This window comes from Molossus molossus, unplaced genomic scaffold (genome assembly GCF_014108415.1).
Source record: "Molossus molossus isolate mMolMol1 unplaced genomic scaffold, mMolMol1.p scaffold_m16_p_4, whole genome shotgun sequence".
Taxonomy (NCBI): domain Eukaryota; kingdom Metazoa; phylum Chordata; class Mammalia; order Chiroptera; family Molossidae; genus Molossus; species Molossus molossus.
This window is the reverse complement of record NW_023425377.1, coordinates 106851676-106878410: the sequence shown is the minus strand read 5'-3', so window position 1 is coordinate 106878410 and position 26735 is coordinate 106851676. Positions and strand designations below refer to the sequence as shown.

The 26735-nt window shown below is 43.2% G+C and overlaps 1 protein-coding gene across 4 annotated transcripts in view; it reads left to right on the top strand.

Moving 5' to 3' along the window:
* Nucleotides 1-26735, top strand: part of DCLK2 (doublecortin like kinase 2) — a 137705-nt gene that overhangs the window by 58517 nt on the left and 52453 nt on the right. For all 4 annotated transcript variants that reach the window (XM_036241547.1, XM_036241544.1, XM_036241548.1 and 1 more), the window contains exons 3-4: nt 22135-22237; nt 26051-26149. In XM_036241547.1, coding sequence (XP_036097440.1) covers nt 22135-22237; nt 26051-26149 — 202 coding nt within the window. The remainder of the gene's footprint in view (nt 1-22134; nt 22238-26050; nt 26150-26735) is intronic.

Here is a 26735-nt window from a genome sequence, read left to right as displayed (position 1 = left end):
GGCGTGTGAGCCACAGTTGTTGCCGTAAGCAGCTGTGCACATTAGCTTGAACACATGGCGAACATTTCATGGATGGATTAGGGAATGCTGCTTGGAGGGGAGAGGACATGAGTCAGAAAAAAAATGAATGGAAACCCTGAGCCATAAGATGTTAGATTTGTGAATCTCCTGTTGAGAACCCTGAATTCTTCAGTTCCGTTTACAGTGTCCTCTGCCTGCATTTCAGTGGGCTCACTCAGTGTCCGGGTTCTAATGATTGCAGTGCGTTTGGAAGCTACTACCAATACACTGTTTTCAAAGCTCACCAAAGTTCCACTTGTTCCTGGCGTTCCCGGTTGCTGGGGAGATGCGGAGTACATTTCCCTGGTGTTCTATCTCTGAAGGGAGGAGGGCTTGAGTGCTGATTTGTATGCAGAGTAAACACTGTCCTGTTTTCTTTGTGTGACAGACGACTACCTAAGATGCACATGTTCATGCATATTGTATCTGAGTTTGTAATTAGAGAAGGCCCCAAGTAGTGATTACAAGTCCCCTCTGCTCGTGCAGGCTTTGTATCCTGTCACGAAGAGGTGGGCTCTCGCTGGGCTGATTGCTGGTCCTTTTCTGATGAGGAGACAGCCCTCAAAAGCAGCATTTCTGACTTTTTTCAGATCCCCCTGAATGGCAGGGAGCCGTGCCTCCTTTTCAGAGTTCCTCCGAGTCTGGGGGATAAATGGTGGGCGGGACAGTGCCTGCTGATGGGTACGAGCCTGTAAAATAGCCCTGATTAAAGAGGAGCTTCGTGGGCCTGTCTGGGTGCATTATTCTCTCGGGAGGCACATTACTGGGGTGGGGTTGAGGGGATTCTCTTTCATATTCAGGAGATAAATTGCACTCATCAGAGGACTATCAGTTAGTTAAGGCAATTTAGAATGTGCTTTTCTCATTTCAAAAGAAACGAAAAAAGGCCAAAAATTATCTATTTCAACTGGAAGGAGGAGAGAGGAATAAACATCTCAGAAACCTGGCGTCAAGCCTACGGACAGGGAGCTCCCCTGCCTCTGCAAGAGTTATAGCCTCAGTGTACGAAGGGCAGACCCGTGGCTACACGAGTCACCGTGAAAGAGACTCTTTTCATGTATTTAACATCCGGGGCAGGTTTCCTATACAGTTGCAGAAGAAAGTAGTTTGTGTCTGCCTTCAAACCTTGCACCAATCTACTAGTTATGTGTCAGCCAACTGATACAACAAAACTTAGTTGAGACCTCGTTTGAGACTTCAATCTAATACTTGAGTGAAAAGACTAGAAAGGCATTTTATCTTGTGGTTTCCCATCACCTGCCCCAAAAGGGAGAGGGTGTATTTCTGTGTAGCGCTACCATTAGGTTATCAGTCAACCCAGACAGGAACCGAGATCTATAATTCGGTCTGTGTGGCAGCTGTTGCAATCCTAAGACTTTAATAGCCTTTCATTAATACTTACAGGTTAATAACTTGGCTATGAGTTGGCAGTGACCCACAGCGTGGCGTGTTCTTCGTGAAACGGGTCAGCTCTAGAAATGGCTCATCCACATTTCTCGCTGATCCTCTCTAGATTTCAGCTTGTTCTGACTATTGAACTGATAACCAAGCTGAGCTGTCTCAGTTTCTCCAAGGTGATGTAGCCTTTGAAGGTCAAAGATGGATGATCTGGTTTGATCTGCAAATGAAATGTTTCATAGATACTGTGAGCGCCCTGGGCTCAGTGAGAGCATGTTCTGCCATGCCCTCAGGAGGGTCCACCTCTACAAGTCCCGTGTTCGTGTTGGTTGGATTTCACGTATCTTTGTTTTTAGCCTTTGACTTAAAGCGAAGACTTACCCAGGCCCCTCTTCTGGAGGTTCTAGATGAGGAGAACAGGCTTCACACCCCAGACTGCCAACTCTGACTGGAGAAACCCCTCATCTCACATACGTAGAACCTTTCCGTATGGAAAATTACTAAAATGTTTTCAACATAAAAATTAATTTCTAGCCTTGCCGGTTTGGCTCAGCGGTCAGAGTGTCAGCCCACTGACCAATGAGTCATGGGTTCAGTTCCAGTCAAGGGCATGTACTTTGGTTGCGGTTCGTCCCCGGCCCTGGTCGGGGTTGTGCAGGAGGCAACCAGTCGATGTGTCTCTTTCACATCCATGTTTCTCTCTCCTCCCTCCTGCCTCCCTCCCACTCACTCTATCTGAAGATAAGTAGAAAAATATCTCAAGTGAGGATTAAAAAAAATTAATTTCTAAAAAAAAAAAATCTTTGCACAGGACTGAACTGAAGAATTATATTTATTGATACTGGTAGAGTTGTCAGGTTTAGGGGAAAATTATATAGACCATCCTTATACTAAGAAATTATTTGTTGCTCATCTGAAATTTAGATTTAACTGGTGTCCTGTATTTTATCTGACAACCCTAAATGCAGGTAATGTTGAGAAAAAGAATAAATTGAAGAAAAGAAATATCCCTGCTTATATTTGGAGTGGGGAAGGGGGGAATCATGAGAGCGTTGCCTGGTTACTGCAATTGCAAGAAAAGTTGACTTCAGTCCAGTTTACAAGAAACTAAAACATTTCAAAGTTAGACTGGACAAAATGAGGAAAGGGAAATGTCTAGAAAAGACCTAGACAGCCCTGGCCGGTTTGGCTCAGCAGTTAGAGTGTCGGCCCACAGACCGGAGAGTCCTGGGTTCAGTTCCCGCTAAGGGCACTTACCTTGGTTGCAGTTTGTCCCCGGCCCCAGATGGGGTTGTGTGGGTGGCAACCTGTCAATGTGTCTCTCTCACATTGATGTTTCTCTCTCTCTCTCTTCCTCCTCCCTCTGTCCCTTCCGCTCTATCTGAAGATAAATGCAAAAAATGTCCTCGGGTGAGGAAAGAAAGAAAGAGAGAGAGAGAGAGAGAGAGAGAGAGAAAGAAAGAAAGAAAGAAAGAAAGAAAGAAAGAAAGAAAGAAAGAAAGAAAGAAGGAAAAGACGTAGACAGAAGGAGTTGAGTGGTTTGTAGAAGAAGGATGTGTTCCCTCTGATCTTTCTAAATGAAAAACAGCGTGTTACAGTGTCAAGGATCTTTACCGATCACTGGACCTGACATCTTTCTTTCCCCTAGAAGGGAATTGGAACTGAAATATTAAGAGGCTGAGTTACCTGGTCCCATTTTTATAGTCATTAGAAGCAGAACCAAGACCAAACCTTGGTCTCTGACCCTTCCTTTCTGAAAGCTGTACAGTAAGACTTGGACATACCATACGTTTAGCGCCCGTCCATGTACAGTTGAGTACTTTTGATAAGGAGACATCTAAAGAGAGCTTTCTTGTGTAAAAGTGACTATTGCAGAAATTGAAGCAGCAATAACTAAAATATCTTTTCAGTTTTAATAACTGCACCCTTCCTCCTACAGTGACCAGATTCACAATGTTTTCAGCATATATTATTTGACGTGGGCTCTTACAAGTAGCATCCCTACTTCCTTACTTAGAAATTAAGGGAATTTGGGTTAAATAATCTCAGTGGTAACTTTTAAGTCTGCGACTAAGAAAATTTATATTATTTGAATATCTCTTAAGAAATTTATACCATATAAAATAGAGATCATTATACAATTAGTCAAAATTGATTTTTGTTGTTGTTAATTCTCACCAAGAATATTTTTTCCATTGATTTTTAGAGAGAGTGGAAGGGAGGGAGGGAGGGAGAGCAAGAGAGAGACAGAGACCTTGATGTGAGAGACGCATTGATTGGTTGCCTCCTGCACATATCTGGACTGGGGCCAGGGATTGAACCTGCAACCTCAGTATGTGCCCTTGGTTAGGAATTGAACCATGACCCTTCGGTGCATGGGCCAACGATCTAACCACTGAGCAACACCAGCCAGGGTGTCCAAAATTAATTTTAGTTAATTTAACTAAAATTCAGTATGTTTGATGTAGAAAGTCAAAGTTATTAAAGGTAGCCGTGTTAACCAGGTCGAATCTTCCTGAAGACTGAGTTGACACAACTTTGAGAGGGCAGACAAGTTTGAGGATTAGAGTTAGGGATAGAGTGGTACAGAGGCCGATAAGGCATGAACAAGATACAGAAATAAAAGTGATCACGGAATGTTCTAGAAAATCAGACATTGGCTATAGCATAAAATTTGTGCTTGGAAATGGTATCAGATAGCCTTCCCACGACCTCATTGTCCTGTCCCTTCTTGCCCCAGTCCTTTTACAATTAGAATCGAACCCCTCACTTTGGCTGGTCAGGTCTACCCATTCTACCTCCGTCCTCTCTAAGGAGGTTTTTCCAGAGTCCTCCAGGTCCCTCCCTGACAGGCTGGACAGAAGATAAATTGGCAAATGAGTTCATCTTACGGCACATCCTGAATATGGCTCAGTAATGTTGCTAAACTGTTTCACTTCTCACGTGCATGTATCTTATCTCCTGCTTAAGGAGGTTGTCATCTATGTGTTACTTCTGTGGTACCCAGCACAGTGCTCTGGGCATGGCTGGTGTTCAGTGGCATCGTTGGTCCGAGCTGTTTGCTGTTCGTATGGGAGCCCCGGCTTGATTGAGCAGATAGCAGGGAAGCAATGCAAGCGCTCGGATGAAAAAAACCTCTCTCCTTCATGTTTTGTTTTTAACCCCTCTCTGTGCCTATTGTCCTGCCAGGACCATGGAGCTGATCTCAGCAAACATACGGGGAAACATGCATGTGTGTGACCAGAAGGAATCTCTAGGTCATGGACCCCAAGCTCCTAATTTTATAAGTGAGAGATCTGAGACCCAGAATGGCTAATAACTTTCTTGAGGTGGCCAAACACATCCTAGGCCTTCAAATTCAGTTCTCCTCACTCTAGCGAGTGCTCTTTCTTACTTTTTTTTTTATCCTCACCCGAGGACATTTTTCCATTTTTTTTTGTTCAGATAGAGCTGGAGAGAGAGAGAGGAAGGGATAGAGAAACATCGACGTGAAAGGGACACATTGAGTGGCTGCCACCCGCATGACCCAACCAGGGCCGGGGACAAACTGCAACAGAGGTACGTGCCCTTAGTGGGAACTGAACCCGGGTCTCTCGGGACCGCAGGCTGATGCTCTAACCGCTGAGCCAAACCAATCAGGGCGCGAGTACTCTTTCTTTAAGATGCTTTCTCATGTCTGCCTGGCAGTACAAGAAAAATCAGCTGGATTCAAGGTGTTTGGTTTTCTCTCTCTCTCTGTATGCCTTTCTCCTTGTCCTGTTATACGAGCAATGCAGAAAGTGCCCCTAAGATATAGGGGACCTGCTCCTTCCTAACCCTGCCACTGCATTTGTGCCCTAGAGAATTCACTTACCTTCTCTAAGCCTCTATTTCCACATCTGTAAATGGGCTGAGCGTGGAGTTCAGCATCAGGTAAACACTAGGTCCCTTCTCGTTCATTCAGTAGTTCGTCACTAGTTCTGAATTATGTTGACTTTCCGAGGACTTAAAAATGTTCTGGTCTTCTCTTCCTTCCTCTTAGGCAGTGTTTCCACTGCCCTTGCCGAAAGGGAAGAGTGTGGGCGTGACTGGGAGTGCGGCGAGGGGAAAGGTGGATTTGCAGGTGAAGCCGAGCCAGCCGGAGACAGACGGGGGGCTTCCGCTCTCCTGCCCTCCACTCTCCAGGTAGCCCAGGATGGGAAATCCAGCGACTCCATGGGACGACTGTGGACTTTGGGACGGTCAGATTCGTTTTGGGGTCTGAGGCCCAGTCTTCAGTCCCTCTCCTGTGGTCTAGTGTGGTGTCTAAACGTCTGCGAAGCATAAGAACACAAGGAGCCAACAGACGGCTCTTCCTGAGGCTCATGGGGGAAGCCCCGCAGCTGCCCCACGGGGGAGAAGTGTGCCCTCGTCCCTTCTCTTTAGGTGCCGCGCTACCCAGGAGGATGTGGGGTTTTATTGCTTTGTTTTTCCTAAAAGGAAAAGCCTACACTTTGGGCAGCAGAACTGAAGTAGAAAAACTGAGCTTGACCTGTTTCCGTAGTGGCGGGAGACTCGTCCTCCCGGACACATGAAGACCCGTGAACTGCGGACACTGGCCCGGAGGGCGACGTCGGGGTGCAGGCGGGGGGCTGCTCCTGGGTGAGCCGGGGGGGCGGTGCCGAGCCGGTGGAAGGAGGGGCGCGTGTACACTCAGGGCAGCGATGGGAGTACACCCGGTTATTTATCCACAGCCATGTGGGTGATTTAGGAGGAGGATTGCGGAACTCTTGTGAAGTGGAACGGGTTATGAGTCTTCGTGGTCATCGGCCCCCCTGTACTGGAGGCCGAGAAGGGCATGACAAAACATGACTTCGTAGCAGTAAGTCCTCACTGCGCTTCAGCAGTACCTGGGGAATTGAGCCCGGGACTCCCGTGTCCCCTCCGCAGGTACAGTGCTCCCTCACGGCACAGGCGCACGGCTGCCACCGGCCAGTTTCAGGATGTCCTTCCTCCGACCCCCGCTGCGGGCGCACTGCCCCTGCGTGTCCGGGTGAAGTGTCGGGGTCTCTTCCCACCGTCGGACCTTTCCACGAAGCGGGTGCTCACTGGCGTCGGCATTGCCCAGGTGGTGGCCTACGCCACGGAGAAGGGAGGGATAATGCCTCTCTTTATATCGGGGTCCATCCGAAATGGGTGCTGGATTTTGTTGAATGATTTTTCAGTGTTTATTGATATGATCATATGATTTTTATCTTCCGTTTTGTTTTTGTGGTGTATCATACAACTCAACAAAAGGAAGACAAAGAACCCAATTAAAAAATGGGCAGAGGAACTAAATAGACATCTCTCCAAACAGGACATACAAATGGCTAAGAGACATATGAAGACATGCTCAACATCACTAATCATCAGAGAGATGCAAATTAAAACAACAATGAGGTATCACCTCACACCCGTCAGAATGGCCGCCATCAACAAATCATCAAACAACAAGTGTTGGCGAGGGTGTGGAGAAAAGGGGACTCTAGTACACTGCTGGTGGGAATGCAGACTGGTGCAGCCACTATGAACAACAATATGGTGTTACCTGAGAAAATTAAAAATTGAACTTCCATTTGACCCAGTGATCCCACTTCTAGGAATATACCCTAAGAAGCCTGAAACACCAATCAGAAAGACCATATGTACACCCATGTTCGTAGCAGCACTATTTACAATAGCTAAGATCTGGAAACAGCCCAAATGCCCATCAGTAGACGAATGGATAAAAAAGCTGTGGTTCATATACACAATGGAGTACTATGCAGCTGTAAGAAAGAAAGATCTCTTATCCTTTGAGACGACATGGAGGGACCTGGAAAGTATTATCCAAAGTGAAACAAGCCAAACAGAGAAAGACAAGTATCATATGATCTCACTTATTTGTGGAATATAATGGACATAACAGTCTGAGGAATGGGGTAGTCCCAGAGATGTGGAAGTGGGGTACAGACTGACAATCCCCAGAAGAGGGGGTGGTGGGGGAGAGATGAACCACAGAACTTATATGCATGTATACATGAACAATGGACATAGACAGTTTGTAAGCTGGGGACAGGGCGGGGAGGGAGTGGGATAGGGGAATCAGTGGGGGGAAAAGGAGAAACATCTGTAACAAAAATTAATTAATTAATAAAAATATATATATCGGGGTCCATCCGCTGCGTCAAGTCTGTGCCTGCCGGCCATACCCCAACCACTGGTGTGTCTTGGAAGCTGGGACCGCCTCTGGAAATGAATACAACTGGGGGCCGCTTTCTAAAATTTTATTTTTTAATTATAATGGTGTATAGCATAGTGATAGACATGTATACACCTTATGGAGTGATCACCATAAGTCTGGTGCCCACCTGGCACCATATGCGATTATTGTGATATTTTGACCATATTCCCTATGCTGTACTTGATATCCTGTGACTAATTGTATACAGTGATACCTCGGTTCTCGAACGCCTCGGTTTTCGACCAAATCGGTATTCGACCAGGAGATTCGAGAAACTTTTGTCTCGGAATCCGAACAAATATTTGGAACTCGAACTTCCGAGATGAGCCGAGTTGAGCCGAATGGCGTTCATTCGGCCCAGCGCGCCTTGCTGCGTCATCAGTGTGAGTGCAGAGAGAGAGTCACGCTTTGTGGAGTCACGCTTTCCTATTGGGTTTCATTGCTTCGGTTCTCGAACAATTCGGTTCTCGACCGTCCTCCTGGAACGAATTATGTTCGAGAACCGAGGTATCACTGTAACTAGCACCCTTTCCACCCATCCCCCAACACACACACTTTGTTCTTTGCTTTACACCATGCTTCATTTTAGGGGGGGGGGGCTGGATTTTTAAAAATAGGAGCATACTCATTTCAAAACACCATGTTTCTGAATAAACCATGAAATAATGATGTTTGTGTGTGTGTGAAATGGCATTTAAAAAATACGTTGCAGACTTTGGTCATCAAGTTTCTGTGTTGGTGAGATCACTTGGCGCAGGAGGATTTCAGCCAAAGACAGTTACCCATGTTGGCGTCCCAAATACTGTTAGGGAAGTGAGCAGCACTCAGAAGCAAAGCAGAGACTCACCTGACATGGGGAGTGGAGACGGAACTCATTTCACTCTGTCGAGAGAGTCCTCCTCCTGCAGTGGGAGGGGAGCGAGCCCGGCGCTTCTGTGGCGCGGAATTGGAACTCAGGGCTGACTAAGGCAGAACACGTGAGAAATGGGGACACGGAGCAGGGCTGCCCTCCACCAGATGGAAACCGTCCCTGGTCCCCCACCAGGGCTGCTCACCAGCGGTGGGGACCTGATAGGCCACTTGGCCCAGGCCTCACATTTGTGAAGGTTTCCTATTTAGTCTTTAACAATCACCTAATGAATGTGTCTAGTTGTAACTTCTGTGTATTTACAGAATGTGTCGCACTGCATGTAGACTATGTCACGATGACCATAACCCATAGGGGCACTTTTCACGTTTTAGGGAGGTGGACGTGGTCCTGCCTCTCAGCATCAGAGGAGCCCTGTCCTCCTCAGCTCCTTCCTGTCCCCCAGCATCTTCTCCCTGCCCCTGGGGGCCCATTTCTCTTGGTCCTTCCTGTACACTTCGAGTCTTCCCTTCCTGTTGTTTAAGTTGCTGGAGGCAAACCAGCCCTGGTGGTAGAGGGCAGGTTGATAGAGCTTATTGCAGTAATAACACTGGCTTACATTTGGGACCCTGCTAGTGTTTAAATTCTCACCACTGTGCAGCATGCCTTCCTTTCCTCCTCGCATCTGCTTTCTGCCTAAGCCCTCTGTTCTTCCTGGCCATCTCCACACACCTGTTGGGAGTAAAAGCTGCCCACCTCCACTGTGAGTCTAGTACCAGGAGCCGCTGAACTGGAGGCCCCCGCCTCTGTGCTACTCACCCACTCACTCGTTCAATAAATATTTCCTGAGTGTCCACACTCAGGCACGATGCTGGGTACTCTGGGTACAGTAGGGAGAAAGACAGACTCAGTCTCCAGGTGCCCATTCTACTTGGCTGCTACCAGCTCATGCTGACCTACCCACGCCCCATCTTGATAGTCCATCTGGCTACATGCACGAGGTTCCCAAGGTACCTTGCCAGCTACAAGAATCCAAGGGTAACTTCTGTTTATACTGATGGAGAAATAATGCGCCAAGCCGTCTTCCTGGAGGGAGGCTCAGCAGCCTTAAAGCCATGGTGAGGCGGGGTTATTCTCCAGGTCATTCAGGTGCCACAAGAGATTGGCAAATAGCCAGGACGGAAAGAGGTTCTTCTTTTCAGGCTAAATAACAGTCTCCTTGTTGGGAGGGGAATAATCAATCCCAGCTGGAGAAAAGAGACCACGTTCCCTTTGCTTTCCCATTCAAATCTAATCTCATGACATGAGTTTCTGACATGAGTAGCATTCTTGCCCAGACTTGTGGCCCCAGGGAGGGGATGGTTATTTAAGACAGCTGGCTCCCCGAGCAAGACATACAACTTGATGATAAATGCTTACAGACAACTTCCCTTACTCACTGGTCCCAGTTCCAGTTTAATGGACACCCCTGGAGATTTGCAAAAAAAGAAGAAGAAGAGAAAATAATAATAATAATAATAAATATATGTTTCTTTAAAAGAATATCATGTCTCTGGATGCAAGAAAAAGATAAGAAATTCTGCATGCATACAGTTCCTCGTTATTTCCAGGCTTACGGAGTTCTTCAGGGAGGGATTCTTTTTATGCCTTCCCTGTGAAACAGAAGTTTCCTTTGCCTTTCAAACCTGTCTTGGGTTACAGTGGAGAATAAATCTGACATATAGTTTTATTTTTCCTTCCTTTTCTTTGTCTTTAGAAAGGGACTATATCTATGAATTTGTCATTTTACGTCATCTTGCAGATTTTTTTCCTGGAAGCTTAGCTATAGCTCTATGTGAATAATTTTAAGTTTTTTACTAATTAAAATTTCTTCCAGAGTTCATACTTTCTGTCAGGTTGAGAAACCCAGTTTTCTTGGAGTTAGCAGTTGTGCCTGGATCTCTAGACCTAAATGTCATGCGCTTCCTTTCTACGAATTGGAGTTGAAGTCTGTGGGCAAAGAATGAATTGTCGCACACATTGTTCTTCCAGCTGAGAATTTAGTGGCATTTGTTTTCAAGAATTTGCAAGTATTGAGGGTATGTACAATTTACCTTTGTAGTGTATCAAAAGTAACCATGGCAGATGGTAAGACAATAATCCTTTAAACACAAAAACTTTAGGAATAGATTGGGGAATAAATAAGAAAAACTAAGACCTGGTTAGGTTTTGAAATTGCTGAGTAAAAAAAAAGCAAATTTCAGGATGATATATTTAGTATGATATAACTAATTTTTACAACATATTAAACCTATTCACGGCTGTCTGTGGATATATATACATCTGTAACACAAGGTCTAAAAACGTGGTTTGGAAGGACCCCCCAAAATACTTGATGGTATTTTCCTGGGTTGGTAGAGAAGGAAGAAAGAAAGCGGGGGAGGGAGTAGGGGAAGGAGGGGAATTGGGCTGGGGATCAGGAACAAAAGAGATTTTAACTTACAATGTTTTATTTCTATTTATTAAAGGGATCTGAGGCAAACATGACAAAATATTATTTGCTAATTCTGGGGGCTGGGCATTATTTGCTGTACTCGTTGGTCCTAAATTACTTAAGTATATATGTTACCTTAAAACGAAACCAAAAAAATATTTTTGTACCTTTATTCTGAAATTTCACATAAATATAAGCAGAGGTATACAGTCAATAGACATGGTCCTTCGATGGGTATTCACATTTAGGTTTTTAAGTAAAAATTATTTTATTCATTGAATTTCTTTTTAAAAGAGAGAAAGAAAAGAACAGAGAAACATTGTTGCTCCACCCATTTATGCATTTACTGGTTGATTCTTGCATGTGCCCTGATGGGGGCTCATACCCGAACCTTGGTGTAGCAGGATGATGCTTTAACCAACCCGGCCAGGGCAGTATTGCGTTTTTTAGAGTGGGTCTTGATAAACCAATGAATCTAACAGCTGAGGTATCCTGCTCTGAATTCTCCTAAACAAAGTATTTACCCTAACAGCTTGCAAATCAGTTATGTATATGTTAGGGTGACAAGTTTTGGCTGTGTTTCAGGAACAGGTGCCTTTTAAACAGAAAAATCTAATTATGGTCTTTGCCTCCGCCAACATCAATTTTGTTTTTCAAAATGTTGCCATGAATAATTCAAATGGGTGGCATGCTTTTCGCCTCCGACCGGCCACAGGCACACAACTATTCCGAGGATCTCCTGGGCTGTGGCGGGGAGACCTTCATCTGCAGGGACCTCCCTGGGGAGAATTTCTCCTGCTGCTTTTCGTCTAGGATTCATGCTGGTTTGGAAATGAACATTTTGATGCAAATGAAATTTTGATTTCTGGTCGTGTGAAAACAGATGCAGCTAGAGAAATCAAAATCTTATGGGTTTTTTCTTTTGTGGCACGGAACCACCTCCATTTATTTTGGACTCAGCTCTAGCCTACTCATCAGACTGAACCACAGCTCAAACCTCGAAAATACACAGAGGGATCTTTGTCATTAGAAAGTGAAATTTGGGCACTAAAGTTATTTTCTTTCCTTCCAATCCAAGTCTCTAACCCTCATCCTGTTCACTCTTATTTTACACTTAATTTTCTAAACTAGAAATGTCTCTCCCTACGCCCACCAAATGTTAAAGTGCAAAAAATTAGAGGTGGGCAGAGGGGCTGCTTAAAGGGATGTTGGGGTGATTTTTTTTTATGTAAGGGTGAAAGTTCAGAGCATGATGGCAAGGGAGGAGGAAAATAATTGTATTAAGATGCAAGAAACATGAAGAGAGGACATGATTTTTTTTTTTTTTTAACGTAGGGATGATTTTTCTATAAACCGAAATAGCTCTACTGTATTAGACCATAGTAACATGTTTGTGCTGATAGTACTAAGTGGTTGGTGTTTTCCAGAACAAGTGTAGACTTTACTGATGGAGTGTTTTTGTTTGTTTGTTTTGTGCCACCTTAAGTAACGATTCTCTCCGTCTCTATTCCAAGAAAGGGTCTTTGCTACCTGGAGGTGCTCACCATCCGCTAAACTGAGGTCCAAGGGGAGGACGAGCCTGATGGGTTTTTGTACGCAGAGAATAATTTCTGGAAAATGCTGGAGGTTTTGCCTTTCTGTTAAAAATGCAAAGGTTATAATAGTAATATATATGTGTAATCCTAAAATTTCTAGTTTGGCAGCAAATGGAGTCCTATTCTAAAACCATATGATTCTAACTTGTGCTTTTAATTTGTTTTCAGAAAGAGTTAGCCAATTTGTCTGAAAATATCAATTTCGGAACATGCGCAGTATTCCCTAAAGTGTAGGAGGTTGGCCCGAACTCATACTGACCTTATGACATTACCTAGAAGTTGATCCTTAAAAAAAAAAATTTTTTTTTAGATGTAAGTTTACTTACTTGTCACTCATTTACTTCATAAAAGTAAGACAGAGAAAAATGGCCTGGTTGTTTGGGTTTTAGACAAGTATAAAAACTTCTCTGGCTTATCTGAATAAGCTGTCTTACGTTGTTTTTCATAGATTGTAAATCACACTGTTTTCTTCTTTAGAGGGACACTGTGTGGTCAAGCAAGTAGGTTCCACGCAGACAGGCGGCGCTCCTCCCTGTTGGCTGTGTGATCTGGAGCAGCTCACCTAGCCTCTGTGAGCTTTTGTTTCTTTTGTGTAAAATGGGAACCATAATGCCAACTTCACAAGGTTGTTTTGAGGGCTGAGTGCAAGTCATGTGCAAATGAGACTCATTGTGTACAACGTGTAGTTAGGTGCTCCATGCCGGTTCCCTTTCCCTTCCTCTTGGAAACAAAGATGCGGGTTAGAACATTGTTGCCTTTTGCTTTGGTTTTCAGTTGCGTCTTTTGTAACGCTCAATGATTTCCTTATTCGTTTATTGTTTGAAGATGACTGAGTCCTAGAGAGCATTGATTCAGGTTCTGGTCACAGATTGAGCATTAGAGGAAATCTCACGGTGGTGGCTTAATAGGTTTCCTCTGACTTCCTCACCTGCATTCTCCTAAAATGTTGCTCCAGCCTCCCTCCCTCCCTCCCTGGGTAGAAAGCGCTAGAGCAGATTTGGAACTTTTTCCTGTGGGAATTTAGATGGGGACCCTCCGTGGGGACAGTCAGAGGGTCAGCTTAGAAATTACCTCTTTAACAGGGAGAATGATCATTGTCTCTGCTCCCAGAATGCGTTTGGTAGCTGAATATCTATGCATTTTTCAAGATCTCTCCATCCTATTGACAGATATTTCCTGAAACCAGGTCTTTGCTCTCAAGATTCTATGATTAGTCATGATTAGGGAACAGTCATTAGGAGGAGGCTACAGTGGGAGACGAAAGGTTAGAATCAGTATTTTTTTAATGGAAGCAAACCAAATGTAGGGAGTTTTCTGTAGATGCAGTGAAGAAGCCCTTTACTGTAAGTACTGTCATCTTTTAGCTTCAGTCCTGTTTCCATGGCAATCAGATGGTTGGGGAGCGCCTGGCTGAATGGTTTTACAGGAAGCTGAAAATCACTGCTATTCTGAGTAGCTTGCTTTTTGTTGTAAAAACGGAATCCTTCCCTTACTGTACACCAGCCAACATTTACTGGGAACAAAGCAGCATATTTATGCTAATTATATTCTGGGTAGCGAGTAAAGAAATAGGGAGAGAATCTCAGCCCCTGCTTGCTGATCTTGAATTTTATTTTCTGGTTGTTGTTCCTCGCAGTGTGGAGGAACCAAATGACTTCATCTTTTTTTTTTTTTTTTAATTTCAGATATGGTTTCCCCATTTAAGCTGATCTTATATTCTAGAGATAGAACTGGTTAAAAAAAAAAAAAGGTGGTGGTAGCAGTGGGTGTCTGGGATAATGTCAGTTATGGTGAAGTCAGTCTGCTGAGTTTATAGCTTTCAAGCATCTACAAAGGCAGTCTATTTCATTTTAAAGTGTCCCCTGCTAGCAATAGATAGATGATGGCTCAGCAGCTATTGGGCTTATCCTTTATTGTATGTAAGATTGTCATTTGGATTTTTTTTTTTTTTTACATCTAAAAGCACTGTATTTCTAATTGTATACATGATAGAAAAATTATACATGGTAGAAAGCCTTTGGGGGGAGTTCAAAATTAAGTGCAGTTCCCTTTTGACAACATAAGACTTGTAATGTGACCATTTCCTAGGAAGAAACAATAAGGATATTAATGCAGTTCCATTAAAAGCCTATATAATAATTTTAGTTTCAAGTATAAACCATTTACTGGACTTCTTTGCTGAGCTCCTTCAAATCCTCTTTAGAAGGGAGTTAGAAAAAAATATTTTTTGTTATTTTTTTTTTTATTTAACTGCTCTTCAGTAGAGACAACTCTTTAAAGCTGAATCATGAAAGCATTTAATTTCAGCAGGTGTGGACTTTCATTCTCAACACCACCCCCCCTTAAGCACATACATACGTGCACACACACACACACACACACACACAGTTAAAATGAAAGAAAATCTATAAAAATATTCCAAAAATATTATACTCCTGGTATCCATCATAAACATTTTATTTTCCTGAAAAATGTGGTCCTTGTTCTGTGAGAGAGAGATTTCAAGGGTGCTAAGGTTTTGACCATGACTATATTTAGATAAGTAGATGCCAATTTAAACAAGTCTCTCACTGAGATCCAGTGATGTTTCTTTTGAATTTTTGTCAGGTCTTGGAAATTTTCAACAAAATACATTTGGAAAGTATCTCAGGAGGCTGTTATGAAAACAACCTCGCCCAGTCGGTGTGGCTCAGTGGTTGAGCATCAACCCATGCACTGCACCAAGAGGTCACCAGTTCGATTCCCGGTCAGGGCACATGCCCAGGTTGTGGGCCAAATCCCCAGTGGGGGGCATGCAGGAGGCCGCCAATCGATGTTCTCTCTCATCAGTGTCTCTCTCTCCCTCCCTCCCTCCATAAAATCAATAAAAAAAAAAAAAAAAAGTAAAATAAAATAAAAATTCTTCCTTTAAAAAAAAAAAAACCTCAAGTCTCTGAAGAGCACCAAATGGAAGATTGAATAGCAAATACTTTGCTTTGAATCCCCTCTACTTTAAGAAATGGTTCTCGTAGTAGATTTCACAAGTAATTTGTCTCAAATCACCCTGAAATAATAATGAGAGAAATGTAATTCCTCAAAGAGCTTACATGGTCTAAGATGAGTTTTTAGAAAATTATTTTAAGGTAATGAGAGCCAGAATTTGATCAAGTATTTGCTGAATAAGTTCTTTAAGAAGCTCTCATATTTGACAGGTGTGTTCAAGGAGTCCACAGATTATCTTGGCGTAGAAATCTAACATCATAAGTCCCAGAACAAAGACTACCTTGTATGATTATGAGTTGATAGAAATTCATAGAAAGAATATAGATGTCACCTGTAGAGTGGGTTCCCTGGAGGAAGTGGGATTCAGAGCACTTTTTAATTCAACAGAAATGTATTGAACAAACCCTGCATGCTAGGCGCATGTGCTCTGCTGGGATTATAGTGATGGGCCAGGCCATGATCCTGCGTGCCTGCCGCTCAGTCTGGTAAGACATCCGGACACGAAACCAGGCAGTCACCTCCATGATAATGTCTGTGTTGGATAAATTACAGATTTGAGGGAACACCTCGATTTGGAGTGCATGAAGATTTTGTTGAAGATTTCTTTGAGGACATACGAAGCTGAACTCGAACAGAAATCAATCCCAAGTGGACAATGCTATTTGCCTACTTAAAATGGTGTTTCTCCCTTTTTTCCCCCCTCTCAGAAGATGGCACTCCACTTTTCTAAAAGAAATCTCCAAAAATATAAATATGTAGGCTTTTCTTGGAAACTAAAAGAGGCTTATTTTGTAGGAAGAAGAGCTCTTAGAGAAGTCCATCCTGTTTTCCCATCAACTCCTTTGTAACTCTGGAAAGGGAAAGAAATACACAATTTCCAAAGAGTGCCAATGGGTCAGGAACTGGGACCTCCTCTGGTGCAGAGTGTAGTGTCCAGGGAAGGTGACAATTTTGTGCGCTTGACCTTTTTTTCTTTTTGAGGAAATGGTTTATTATGCTCCTAGTATGTACATAGTATTTTTACCAGACCTCAAGCCTTTGTATCTCTTTCTGTATCCTTTAACAGAGAACAAGTAGGGAAAGAAAAAGCAAACTGGATGTGGCAATCTGTAGAGAACTAGCACTGAAATTATGGCCACCAGCTACTCCCCTGACCTCATTAATCTGTCTACTGAAAGACAGAAAAATTACTGTTTTTAAATGGCTCGCATTCATTTGGAAAGCTTAGATATGCTCCCGTAGATACATTATTTCTCAGTTGGATGTTACCCCCTTAGATCCTGCTGATTGCTTTAATTTTGTACTTTAGCAGAAATATTACTTGCCCCTCATTTGTGTAGCTTTCTTTTATAAGCCATATAACATCTATTATCCCTAATTCCTTCTCCAGTGCTCCTTGCATTGAGGATTTGTTAATTTTCGTGTCCATCTCCACGACTAGACTGTGTGCTTCTTGTCTTCTGTTTATGCCTGGCACATGGTTGGTACTTGATTAAAATTCAAATGCATATACAGTAGTAAATTAACGTGGCCCCGTTGGTAACCATGCTCCTTGCACTGGAGAAGGAATTAGAGGCAAACAGGAGGATTTCCCTGACTGATACCCTTTCCTTTACCCTTGTTAAGAATGACTTTGAGCCCTGGCCACTTTGGCTCAGCGGTTAGATCATCGGCCTGCGGTCCGGAGAGACCCGGTTTCGGTTCCCGCTAAGGGCACGTACTTCGGTTGCAGTTTGTCCCCGGCCCTGGTTGGTCGTGCGGGTGGCAGCCACTCGATGTGTCCCTTCATGTCGATGTTTCTCTCTCTCTCTCTCCCTTCCTCTCTCTCCCTCCCACTCTTATCTGTACAAAAAAATGGAAAAATATCCTCAGGTGAGGATAAAAAAAAAAAAGAATGACTTTAGACTTTATTCATGGTATTGATAGGTTACTTTTTCTGAGTCAGATAACTCAAGGTTAAATCTCAGTTTTAAAATTTATGATTAAAGGAACGAACAGACCACCAGAGTTCAAGAACAAGAAATATCCTTTAAAAAAAAAGATAGAATTATGTAAGTGTCCAAACATATGAAATATACTTAGGTATTGAATATTTCATTTTATGGGATGCTTTTTTCACTAAGTTAGTTCTTTGTATTTCCTTATTCCCATAACAGATGTTCTGTTACAACATTCTCCTAGTGAGACATTTTGAACTGTGATTGTTAATTTTCGTGTCCATTTCCATGACTAGACCGTGTGCTTCTTGTCTTCTGTTCATGCCTGACGTATGGTTGGTACTTGATTCAAGTTCGAATGCATGTATAGTAGTAAATTAACGTGGCCCTGTTGGTAAGAGAGTTTTCTTAGCATACATAAGACCCTGGGCATTTTATTAGATGTTTCGCTTTAAAAAGTACCAACTGAGTATGAGGTAGTGCTAGAAACAATGCAATATGTAGTCCCATATACTTGTGAAATTTAAGCATGGGTGATTAATAATTGCATTACATGGAGGCCTAATATCACACAAATGTAATTTTAGCACGAACTATGAACTATGCTCGCAGTTCTCTCTATCTACATTATCTAAAATGTTGATAGTTATGTGTAGCTTACATAGATAGATATAAACCAATGCTTTGCTTTTATATGTTAAAGTCAGATTTTTAAATAATTATTCTTGGAGGATGTTGGTAGAATCTATCCTTTAATATATGCATATAAACATATTTATATGTATTTTACATGTCTGTTATATGTATACATAGACCCACATATATATAAATATTAATCATGTTTATATATAATTTCTGGGAGCTTAAGATATCTTAAATTTTTTTATTGTTGACACCATTACAGATGTCCCCATTATCCTCCCCTTTGCCCACCTCCACCCAGTCCCCAGCCCCCCTTTGTGGCCTTCACCACGCTGTTGTCTGTGTCCATGGACTGTGCATATATGTTCTTTGGCTAATCTCTTCCCCTTCTTTCATCCAGTCGCCCCCTCCGCACGTCCCCTCTGACAGCTGTCAGTCTGCTCCGGGTATCCGTGCCTCTGCTTCTGTTTAGTTCATCAGTGTATTTTGTTCATTGGTTTTTTTTATGGTAATTTTCTCCCAGTGAAGGCTGTCAAAGGAATGTTTCCAAGTTGTCAGTGATATTTTTTTGGGAAATATCTAATCTATTAAACTTATAGGAAAGCATTACTTATTATTTTGTTTATACTTTGATTATCCATTAAGTTAAATTAAAAAGAAATATTTGAGGCCTAAATTAACGGAAATGAAGAAATAATATGGTACCAACTGCTTTCACATGCTATCATATTTAGTTCTTAAAGAGTATATGAAGTTGGCCCTGGCCGGTTAGAGCGTCAGCCCGTGAACCGGAGAGTCCTGGGTTCGGTTCCGGTACAGCGGTTCTCACCCTGTGGGTCGTGACCCCTTTGGGGGTTGAACGACCCTTTCACAGGGGTCACCTAAGACATAACAGTAGCAAAATTACAGTTATGACGTAGCAATGAAAATAATTTTATGGTTGGGGGTCACAACATGCGGAACTGTATTAAAGGGTTGCGGCATCAGGAAGGTTGAGAACCACTGTGCTAAGGGCATGTACCTCGGTTGCATTTTGTCCCTGGCCCTGATTGGCATCATGTGGGTAGTGACCACTTGATGTGTGTCTCTCACGTCGATGTTTCTCTCTCTCTTCCTCCCTCTCTCCCTCCCACTCTATCTGAAAATGCAAAAATGTCCTCAGATGAGGATAAAAAAAAAAAAAAAGAGTATATGAAGTTGGTTTCTTGCCCATTTTGTAGGCAGATAAACTGAGCCTCAGAGAGGGTGTCTTGCCCCAAATTCCACATGTCTAAAGGAAGGAGGCAGTCAGGCTCAGACACGTGGTACCCTGCTCCCAGCCAAAGCTGATGCTCGGCCAGGGCTTCGTGGGCTGACACCTACCCTTAGATAATACCATAGTGCATTATTCTATACAGTGAAAGTGAAAACAGAAGAGAAATCTCCCTGGTTCACCTTTAATCGTGCTCAACAACTCGCGTCTCTGCCTGCCGCTGCTTTTTGTTCCTAGTGTGTAAGTTTATAGCTTAGGTAAGCGTAGTGATGCCAAGGCGTGGTGTGACCCCTTCTCGCTCCCTCCGCTCCTAACACCCTGGCACAAGCCACTCCAGTCTCTTGCCTGAAGTAACCATGGCCTCTAACTACACTGCTCTTGGTCCCTGCCCTTGTGCAGTGTGGTCTGAACACATGTGACCCTTTCAGAACCAAGCCATGTGCGCTGTCCTCTGCTCAGAAGCCTCCAGTGTGCTTCCCGTCTCAGCATAAGGCCGGAGTTTTTACCAACGGCTGACAGGGCCCTTCATTCTGCTCTGCCTCCCCTTACCGTTCTCACCTTCTCTCCCACAACGACTCCCCTCTCCCACTCTGTTCCAGGACTGTTTCATGCAAACATACTGAGACTGATCGCTCCACAGGGCTTTTGTATATTCTGTTCTCTTTGCCTGGAACACTTTTCCCGAGATACCTGTGTGGCTTGTTCCCTGACCTTGTATACTGTTTTGTTCAAATGTCACCTTTGCAATGCCTAAGCTCAGGAAGTCCTGATTATAACTGATGGCGATGGAGATGGCACGGATCGCAGAGAAGTTACTTTGTGTCTGTGAACCCAGCTCCAATGGGAACAACTCCATACCAAGCCACGGTTCCTTCAACAAACACGCATTAAGCATCCACCAAAGCTAATACTCGACTAGAGCCTAGGAAATGATAAGTAGGAAATATCCATGCCCACCTGGAGGTCATGTCACTAAAGAGTGGTCAGAATGCCTGGCTGGTGTGACTCAGTGGTTGAGCATCGACCCATGCACCAGGAGGCAGCCAGTTTGATTCCCGGTCAGGGCACACACCCAGGTTGTGGGCCTGATCCCCAGTGAGGAGCATGCAGGAGGCGGCCAGTTGATGTACTCTCTCATCTATGTTTCTATCTCTCTCTCCCTCTCCTTTCTTCTCTCTCTAAAAGTCAATAAAGAAAAAAATTTTTTAAAGAGAGGCCAGAAAGGCAACTCTGGGCTGTGACCAGCATGAGGGAACACAGTGGCAAGACCAGCCCTGATGCAGGAGTTACCCAAATGCCCATGAACTGAGGCAAAACAGAATGCTGTGTATGCATTTAACTGAGTATTTATTTAGCCATAGAAAGGAATGAAGTACCAACATGTGCTACAACGTAGAGGAACCTTGTAAACAGGCTGAGTGGAAGAAACCAGTTGCAAAATGCCATGTAGTGTAGGGTTTGATTAACACAAAACATCCCAAATAGGCAAATCCATAGACAGAAAGTATTTTATGGGGGTCCCAGGATGAGGAGAGGGAGGCATGGGGAATGACTGTTAATGGACGTGGGGTGGTTGTTTAGGTGATGAAAATACTCTAAAATAGGTTGTGGTGATGGTTGCAGAACTCTGAATACACTGAAACCCAGCAAATTGTATACTTTGAGTGGATCATCTGGTACATGAATTATATCAATAAAGCTGTTTAACAAAAGAGAGCCACCAGCACTGTGCAGGGAGGGGACCTGGAGTAGCCTTGCGTGCCTGAGGCGGGCACATGCAGAAGATACGGCAAAGACAAGGTTGGGGTCGGGCGAGTCCATCCTGGGTGCCCTATGGAGGAGCATTATCTGGTCTGAAGGAAGCCCCTAAGCGGTGCGTGGTCACCCTGGTGCCTTTGGGAGGCGGGAGGTAACATTGCGATCTTTATTTCCACACCTGTGAGAACAGGGATGACTGAGTCTAGGGGAGCAGTGGAGACAAGGTTAGGAAACCCTTCGCTGGCCTTGCAGTGCTGTATTCGGGTCACACTCATTTCACTCGATCATGACCCCAGCGCGCAGAAGTAGTGATGCTGGCAGTTCAGATATGCCGAAGAGAAGGATGAGTGCCTCCCCTAAGGGAAAAGGGGTGTGTGTATAGAAAAGACATAGTAAATACAGAGTTTGGTACTGACCACAGTTTCAGGACCCCACTGAGGGGTTATGAAGTGTATCCCCCGCAGATAAAGAGGGAAACTGGACTTAAATGCCTGGCACCCATTCCGAGCAGTTTCCATGCATGAATCCCCCAAACATCCAAAGGTTGGCTGTACCACAGGTGCAGGGAGGTCAGGCCAAGGTGACGTGGTGGGAGGTCCCTTGCTGGAAGAGGGAGGAGGGTAGCAGTACAGACCAGCACGCCGAGAGCAGGGAGCACCGCCAGCCCAGCTTTGCCGCCCTTGACGCAAACCCGAAACGCCCCTCTACCCCGTGTGCACGCCTTTGACTCACCGGGAAAGAGGAATGTTGATGCCGGCTGGGAGCACCTCATTCTGTTGTTCTGAGGTCAGGGGACACCGGGAACGCACCTTGTGAAGAGTAAAATTCTTGCAGATGTGATGCCAAACAGCTTTTCATTCCAACTCAATATTATAGTTGAGGTTTAAAAACGTAATTAATTTTGCAGACTTTTTACTTCATTTCTACTGTTTCTAATTTATTTCCTGGATGTAATTTTTGCTCTTAGGTTACTTGCCTACAGGACTTTTTTGGTGACGACGATGTTTTTATTGCTTGTGGACCTGAGAAATTCCGTTATGCCCAAGATGACTTTGTCCTGGATCACAGCGGTAAGGCGGTCGTGGGCCATCTCCGTACCCTGAAATGGGGGCCTGGGTTCGGCACTACACTTGCTGCATGTTAAGTGGTCCCCGGGTCGTCTTCGAGGAACGGTGGCATTGGCTGTGCCCTTTTTCTGTGAATGAGAGTAGAGAGTAAAACGAAAGTATTTACCTAGTTGTAAAAAACAAAACAATTCAGCCCTGGCCAATTTGGCTCAGCGGTTAGAGCCTAGGCCTGTGGTCCAGAGAGACCCGGGTTCGGTTCCCGCTAAGGGCACGTACCTCGGTTGCGGTTTGTCCCCGGCCCTGGTTGGGTTGTGCAGGTGGCAGCCACTCAATGTGTCCCTTTCATGTCGATGTTTCTCTCTCTCTCTCTCCCTTCCCCTCCCACTGTATCTGAACAAAAAATGGAAAAATATCCTTGGGTGAGGATAAAAAAAATCATTTTTTAGCAGTTTTGTTCTATCTCTTTACTGCATTGTTTTGCCTCAGAAAAGCATTTTCTGCCCTCTTTCAAAATGGAGGCTGGCTGTGCCACCTTAAATGTGTGGGTAGTGTGAACCTGAAACAATTAGTTGTACTTTTCCATGTCCTTAAAGAGATACATATGTCCATAAAGACATAGATAAAAGGATAGCAACTAAATTGTTAATAGTGATTGTCTCAGGTGTCTCTTTTCCTTATTGTTTTGTTTGTAACTTTTAAAAAGCAATTACATGCATTGTTTGTATATGCAGAAAAAATAAGGCAATTTTCATGGATGGGGTAGGGTCATCATTTTCTCTTGATTTTAGCCAGTAGATGGAGTTTTCAACTATTTAGCTGTAACCTCAGTAATTTCAAATTGTTACTGTTTCTGGAAATAGTGCTTTAATCTGTTGTCTTGAATTAATTTAAACCTATTACAGTAATAGTGATTATTTTCACTGATAAAGTCAATTTCATCTTTAACGAGGTAAAATCATACAGACAAAACATTTCACAGAGAAGAGGGTTATTAGAAATACAATCTCATTCTTTAATTTCATGAATGAGCAAAGTTAGTTTTTCAAAAATTAGACTGAAGGCAGACCCCTTCCAGTTGTACTGATTCTGACAGCCCAGAATTAGAGAAGTGTATGACCAAATAAATACCATGATCCATTGACTTTTAAAAATTCAAAATGGCCCAGCTGGTGTGGCTCAGTGGTTGAGCATTGACCCATGCATCATGAGGTCACCGGTTCAATTCCCGGTCAGGGCACATGCCCAGATTGTGGGCCCAATCCCCAGAGAGGGGCATGCAGGAGGCAGCCGTTCAGTGTTCTCTCTCTTCGATGTTTCTCTCTCTCTCCCTTCCTCTCTCTCTAAAATCAATAAAGAAAAAAAATTTTTTTTAATTAAAAATGGTCAATCCTGTGGTAGCAAATTTCCTTGTGTAATTCTTTCCCATTACACTAAGTCAGTTGTGTTGGCATGATTTTTGTTGTTAATCCTCATTAGAGGATATTTTTCCATTGATTTTTAAATAAAATGGAAGGGAGGGAGGGAGAGAGAAACATCAATGTGAGAGAGACACATTGATTGGTTGCCTGCTGCACGACCCCAACCAGGGCCAGGGATTGAACATACAACCCAGGCACGTGCCCTTGACCAGAAATCGAACCGAAACCTTTTAGGTCTACAGGCCAAACCAGGGATAGGGAACCTTTTTTCTGCCAAGGGCCATTTGGATGTTTATAACATCATTTGCAGGCCATACAAAATTATCAACTTAAACATTAGCCTGCTATGTTTGGTCAGGCTAATTTGGTGAGGCCTGTGATGTCAGCTGGGACTGCTTTTGCAGGCCTTATAAGGCCAGTGGGCCACCCCTTTGAAACCACTGAGCCAAACTGGCCAGAGTGCCTTGGGGTAGTATATCTACCTTGTGCTTGGGGTTCATTGATCTACTCTTTTTGTTTTTCTGATTAGTTTTTCACTGCTGCCAAATTTAAGTATTTCTGTACTGCCTTATATAGTCTATTGGACTAGTCCTGCTTTAAACTGGTAACATCACTGGAAAGTCCTTACAGAATTGCAGGTGATGTTCTTTCTTATTACCCATGTAATGCTCTCCCCGATGCTCATGGATGAGTAGGTTGATTGAAACATGCATTTACATGTCACCTGCATTTCACATCTTGATTTTAGCATAATTTCATTTCACAGTATTTCTTTGATGTCCATCTTGCTCATTTTGAAAATTGAGACACTGAAACTCAATAATACTAAAACTCAATGATGTGTTCTAGGTTATAAAGTTAATTTGGATAACAACACAAATAGCAACGAAACATTTACTGAGCACTTACTATGTATGTGCTAGGCATTGAACTCAGCTTACATGTATGTTGTAAACTCACCTAAGCTAGTTGGATCATTGGTAGTTTGTTGTTGGCTACAGACTCATTAGAGATGAGTGAAAGCTGACCGATTCCGCTCAACAATTCCTTACCCTTCTGCAATGGGGATAGTAATAGTGGCTTTTTCATAAGAGTCTGTGAAGACTAAATGAGTCTCTGTATGTAAAGGAGTTAGAAGGGTCCCTGGTTACATTGTATGTGCTACTGCTATTGTTAATGTTATTGTTATGCCACCACCGTCAGGTCATAAAATTTTACAATGAAAGCAGGTCTCAGACCTAATTCTCTCTCAGGTACACATTTCAAGGCAACTTTAAAAACAATCGATTCTTTAAACTTGTGTTGTAATCTTGATGAAGTCCCAACTCTTTGTCCTTTGGGTTTCTGACAACATTTTGCATTAAAATTCATTAATTTAGGGTTAGTCAAGTAGCAAAATCCTAACAGCTGGAAGCGGGACTGGCTGAGGTGCCTAAACCCGAGTTGAATTCTGAAGTCCTTCCGCTGGCTCTGCAGGTTTACACAGCCTGCTCATAAAGCAGGGGCTGTGCCTTTAAGGTGTTTCTAACTCACCCACACACTCGCTCCACAGTGGAATACTTAGTAACATCCATAATGCTAATTAACTAAGCTGAAGTAGCTACAGCCCCCTCCGCAGAAGGTTTTGATTAGAATCTTTCAGATGCTAACTACCCTCCCCTGGCGTGTATTCGCCTGATTAGTGCACTTCACATGTTAATTTATTGCCCTTGGGGCATACATTAAAACTAACCCACGTTTTAATCTTCCTACATAAATTGAAGCATTTTAATGTAGATTACAGACAGTATGTTATCTAATTTAATCCTTGGAACAAGCCTGTGGAGCAGATTTTATTCTTACTCCATATTTATAAGGGGAAACCTAACCAGGGTCCCCTTGTTGACAAAGTCAAATCTATGAGTCATCCAAAATCTGCCATGACTTTAAAAGTCATGTTCTTAATTATTCAAATTAGAAATGCTTATTTTAGCTGTAATTAGCTCTGATCTGCCACACATTATTTGGATATTTGTGGGAAGACCAAAGGTATTTGTTTAAAGTTGGTTTCCTCGTTTTTCGTGTTCCACAGTTTGGAAAGATGGGACAGTAAGGGATTCATAAATTAGAGCCTAACATACCCTTTCAACATATGATAAAGATTTGGAAAGACTAATAAAAGTACAGCCTTTGCCCATCAATGCTACTGCCTAAGAAAAGTTGCACATGTTTAGATTACGATAGCTTTGTGTGTCGATCTGGAAGACCCAGGTGATGTCGCAGATGCAGAGCCTCAGGTGTATTTTTGGGACAGTAATAGAAGAATGATCAGGTAAGGTCTGGAAGTCAACGTTCTCACGTGCTCTTCCTCTGGCTGGTATTGCAGCCAGATCTATTTAACGTTCTCCTTCCTTTCTAGAGTGCCGGGTCTTGAAGTCATCTTACTCTCGCTCCTCCGCTAAGTACTCTGGATCCAAGAGCCCTGGGCCCTCTCGACGCAGCAAATCACCAGCCTCAGGTAGGTAATGGAAAAGGAATGATGGGCACAGGAGGAGCATCTCATTCTCCTTTTGTTTTCTTCAATTATTATGAATTTGTCGTCTTTCCATTGCTCATATACGGCCAGTTTCCAGAACTGCATGTAGACATGATTTTTAAAACCAAACATTGAAGTCTGTTTCTCAACGTTATATTAGGTCCTCTAAGAAACTAATTTGTCTTGTTCTGAAACTTTTTTTAAAAAAAAACAACCTTATTATCTCAATTCTTCTCCTGATATTTACATAGAAGTGTTTCACATTTTAGATTTTGTGCTATATAGTCATGGACATTTTCTTCTCTTATTGACTTAAAACTTACACGTAAACACACCTAACCTAACGATATTTACTCGATGGGTCTCCACAGGTTTTCCTTCTTCATGCAATTTAATAGTACCAGCGACTTTTCTTGGAGAGAAGTGCGTTAGTTATTTAAGAGTCAGACTTACCTGTAATTCCATTTCTCTCAGGTCTGATGCCTACAGATTTGTCATCATTTGGACCATTTGGGCATTTAAAATACATAAAAGCATCCACAAACATCTTGATATAGTGATCCTACAA